The following is a 4,794-nucleotide window of genomic DNA, read 5'->3' as shown; positions in this document are numbered from 1 at the left end:
TTAGCGAGACAGAGTTACTGCTTTTGTCATTATATACCCTCTTGCCTACCAAGATTTAATACAGGCTCAGTAACATCGGAAAAAAACCTCATTCTCCTCATAATTATACCAGCACATGTGCAAAAAGTAGTTCTCCAAATCTCTCTCATTCCCAGGTGGAAGTGTTTTATATTTAGTTTATATCTCCCTTCTCCTGCCTCATTTAGCTAGCACAGTTTAAATTTAGTATCAAATCTGCTCTACAACAACAACAAATTTCAGTGTTTTTTGATTTCTGTATTTCAACTATAAATCCACTATCATTTTTGTGTGCTACATTAGATGTTTATGACTACCTGGAAATTAAAAACCTAGCACCACTCTGAACCTAGCCAGTTTAATCATGGTAGCTCTAGTAACCACAAGACTTGAGAACTCAAGAACGTCAGAGAGGACATTTAAATCTATGCCAGCAGTGCACATCATGCCCACAGCTGTGCTTTCTTCACATCTCTTCCCCAGCATTCAAGCACATATATCACTCACTCCAGAGGTAGTAAACAAATGACTGCCTGCTATCAAGGCAGGCTGAACACAGGTCAGTGTTGAAGTTGAGAACTTGATGGACCTCTCCAGCAGAAACAGCCCAGTTCTACTTCCTTAATCATTATTCAGTATTTAAGAACAAGTGACATATACTATCTGAAACACAACCCTTTCCTAAGACAGTGAAAATTTAAGACCTCAGTGTTGATGGTCATGGCCAAGACAGGTAGTAAATCTGGGACACCTGTAGTTTACTCAGTAAAAACAGTGCACCTCCACTGGAAGGCACAGAAGTAAGGAAAGGGATCTGAAAGCTGTCATCAAGCAAAGACTTCCCTGCTTTTCCTACAAGATAAAGGAAAAAGATTAAATGGCTTATTCAAACAATTAAAATCTGTTACTAAACCAGAAAGCTCTATCTTAAGAAGTGTGGGTAGTTTTAGAGTTGCACTTTGAATTACTCAGGTAAGGAAGAGCTGGAAAGTGTACATAACCACCCAAAATCATCTGTGGCTTCTCCTGAGGTCACTAGTCTATGATACTCTCAAGATATACATAAATACCTAAAAGGTTGAGTGCCTGCTACTGTCACAAGAGGTGTGAGTAAACAGGGGAACCTGCACTGCGAGGAGAAAAGCGTGGGGGGAAGCTACCTTTATGTGTTCGGGAGATGGGGGTCCCATCTTTTCAAATCAGGTATACAAAATGGAATGGAAATTGATGAGCGTTCATCTCTATCTCATATGGATCCTGCATCTATAGTTTAGTGACTACCAGTTAATTGAGTGCCATCAATATATGACTGCCAGTTAATTATGTGTCACTAATAAATCAATAAAACAATTCAATTCTCTAGACTTTGAACTCAAAGAAAAGGGAAGGAGAAACTTAAGTATAGCCAAGAAAAATAACTGATGAAGAAGTAGGCTTTGTAGGTTGTTAGGTTTTTAATTTTCCCTGGTAGTGCAGATCAGAATGCCACATACTGAGCAAGCCTACATACAGAGTGCATGAAATTAAGCATAATTTCTGGAAGAACTTTCTTCCATCCTTGGATCTAGAGTCCCAGACTGGAAAACCTATTCCAGAACAAACTGGGAAAAATTTACCAACTGAAGACAAAGCACTTAGATTCTGAAGGACATTTGTAGCCTCTGTAATATTATAAACTCGACCATTCTACTTTTCTACATTAGTATTTTGTACATCAGATAATCGCTTTCAATTGTGAAAGGCAAAGAAAAAAAAACAACCAAACAATGAAGTCTTAGCCTTGTAAGATTCAATTTGTTCATTTCCATACCTGCAGAACAGTTTTTTCCTCAGAGAATGAATAAAAGAACAAAGCTAACATCTGAAAAGTCATATTCTGGTCAAACTCTTAATCTGCATCCTAGAAAGGGCATCTAATGTAAATGTACTTACAGCATTTTTGAAAGAGAACTGCAAACTATGTATTTGCAATGTTTTTAAAAGAGAACTGAAAACTTGTTCTCTAAGGAGTTGGGAGTGGAAGAAAATTCCATCTTGACTCTTGAAAGAACTTTTTCCCTTAGCAGAATTGCTTTTATTTTTGAAACATCTCTAGGATGTTTTGAAAATAGAAAAAATAGAGAAATATAGATAAACAGTTAAAAAATACAGAAAACAGATAGGCCACAATCAAAACTGTTATTTCTAAAATCTCCCATTTTAATACAATTCATTCATCATTTTATTCTGTCTTGGGCATGCTGAATAGGCACACACCTTGGTTTTCCAAGTCAACAGCCAAAAATTCTGCAAAAGACTGTTGGCAACAGTCTTCAGAAATTGATATTTTTTTTAAAGGGCCCTGCACTAAAGAAAGCAAGAATTTGTCAAAACTTCTGCTAAGCCATTGCTGAATTCAGAAGAGTCTCCAAAAAGTTGGAGTTTACAGACATCTGATGGGACACAAAAAGGCAGCTCCTTATCTGGATCTGCTCTGTTTCACATCTCGTGTATGCGCCAACATGGGAAACAACATGGGGAAAAAAAAAAGCTTTGGTCTGCTTCTACTAGAAGTTTTGATAAGTAACTATCACCCTTTATTTTCCAGATCTTAGAGTGATGGGAGATGCACAAAGACCAATTGAGGAATCTGGCTCACAATGAAACAGTGGAGGATTTCTCCCTTCTGAGCTTTGGATGCTGTGATTCAGCAGCATGTCCATGTGCAAGAGACTTCCTTGTCAGAGGTAGTTTTTTAAATATCCTCAGGTTTCCTGAAAAATGCATCATGCTGGGATTCATTACTTCCAAAGGAAACGCATATAGAAGAAATGTCAAAATTGCCAGTGGAGTGACGAGGCCTTGGTGGATGCCCTGAAAATGATGCAGGACATCCAACAGCGCAATGTGCAGCTGATTAAAATGGAAATTACTTTTTCCAGTCTTCTAAAAACCAAAAAACTCCTCAATTGCAAGGGTAGTTGAAAGTGCAAAAAATTAGTCATGAAAATGAAAAATTTCAAAACACCACTAACACCCAGTAATTCCACTAACACAACTGAAAAAAATACCAACATGTGCTATCAAATCTGTTACCTTTTACTGGTCTTGAATAAAAACATCTTTATTGGTATAGGAAAAAAACAACTTTGGCATAAGCATGATCAAATGGAAAGAGGAATCATGCTCTGATAGCTTAATCCTGAAGCAGCTGAACACATTTTCCAAAGCTCATGGAAATTCTTCAAGAAAAAAGTTATTCCCTAGTTTTTTGCAGCACTCAGATTAGAGAAGACACAGATTTTAACGTGCTCAATTAAACTTCCACAGCAAATGTATTATTTCAGAAAGTCCTTATTTTCTATCCCATCATACCCCACTGGCTGAATATACACGGGCTATCGGTACATAGTGCACTTTCACCTCACAAGGAGCCTTTTAACACCATCTCCCATAACATCCTCATGGGCAAACGGATGCAGTCCAGGCTAGGAAAGTGGACAGAGAGGTGGAAAGAAAACTGACACAGCTCCTGGGCTCCCACGGTTGTGGTCAGCAGCACAAAGTCCACCTGGAGGCCAGGAACTAGCAATCAACCCCAGGGCCTGACACCAGGGCTCATCCTGTTTCACATCTTCATTAATGACCTGCACAACAGGGTAGAACACCCCCTCAGCAAGTCTGCACACACCACAGAACTGGGAGGAGCGGTTGATACAGCAGAGGGGTCTGCTACCCCTCAGAGGCACCTCGACAGGCTAGAGAAATGGGCTGACAAGAAACGCATGAAGTTCAGCACAGGGAAATGTCACATTCTGCACCTGGAGAAGAATAAATCTATGCGCTGGGTCAGACTGGGGATTAACCATATATAAAGCAGTCTGGACTTCTGCTGCGTTGAAAAGCAGCAGATGGACATGGGGGTGTCGTGGTTTATACAGTTGTTCTATCATCCAATGACTCCTCCACACCCAGGGAAGGGAGTTGGGAAAAGGAAAGGAGATCCACGTGTTGAAATGGAATAGATTTAATAAAACAATAAAAACTAATATTAGTAACAGTATTAATGTAAAGAACACAGCGTTATACTCAGCCAATACTGTGGGGGAGTAGGCCTCAGGAGTAGGACGGTATACAAGTCCTTCTCAAGACAAGACCAATGAAAGGAAGAGGGAGGAAGAAGGAAGAAGGGCCACCCCCAGTAAACTCCACAATTTTACAGTGAATGTGACACTTATGGTATTGGATAGTACTAATTGGTCAGCTTGGGGTAAGCATGGGGTCAACTACCCTGAGTTTCTGCTTCCCCCAGCCTCTGCTCCTGTTTGTCTCAAAATCGCTGAAGACCTTGATCACCACATCTCAGCATTAGCTGAAAACTATAACAAAGGCTTATCACTTTGTTTCCATGAAATAGTGTAGTAGTCCCTAGAAAATCAGAGTTTTCCTTAACAGAAAACCGACTCTAAAATTCTGTCTCAGTAAGCCAGGACAGGGGGTATCAGTTGATACCATGTTGTCTCTCAGCCAGCCATTTGCCCTTTGTGTAAAGATCAACATCACCTGCATTAGGGAAAGCATCAATAGCTGACTGAGGGAGATGCTCCATTCCCTCTGCTAAGCAGTGGTGAGATCACATCTGGGCTCCTGGATCCAGTCCTGGACTCCTCAGCACAAGAAAGAAGACATGGATGCACTGTAAAAAGTCCACTGAAGCACCATGAAGATGATGATGGGAACAAAGCACCTGACATATAAACAACTACCTGAAAAAACTGGTCTGTTTACTCTCAAGAC

The 4,794-nt window shown here is 40.0% G+C and overlaps 1 protein-coding gene across 1 annotated transcript in view; it reads right to left on the bottom strand.

Annotated features, from left to right (window-relative positions):
- Positions 1 to 736: 736 nt before the first annotated feature.
- The window catches only part of PIGG (phosphatidylinositol glycan anchor biosynthesis, class G), a 45,676-nt gene continuing 41,618 nt past the window's right edge, over positions 737 to 4,794 (bottom strand). Inside the window, exons 12-13 of the mRNA XM_010185792.1 lie at positions 3,542 to 3,644; positions 737 to 870 (exon numbers count right to left, since the gene is read on the bottom strand). Coding sequence (XP_010184094.1) covers positions 737 to 870; positions 3,542 to 3,644 — 237 coding nt within the window. The remainder of the gene's footprint in view (positions 871 to 3,541; positions 3,645 to 4,794) is intronic.

The sequence above is a fragment of the Mesitornis unicolor genome, unplaced genomic scaffold (assembly GCF_000695765.1).
Source record: "Mesitornis unicolor isolate BGI_N332 unplaced genomic scaffold, ASM69576v1 scaffold1226, whole genome shotgun sequence".
Lineage (NCBI taxonomy): Eukaryota > Metazoa > Chordata > Aves > Mesitornithiformes > Mesitornithidae > Mesitornis > Mesitornis unicolor.
The sequence above is the reverse complement of the archived record's forward strand: the minus strand, read 5'-3'. Positions and strand labels throughout refer to the sequence as shown.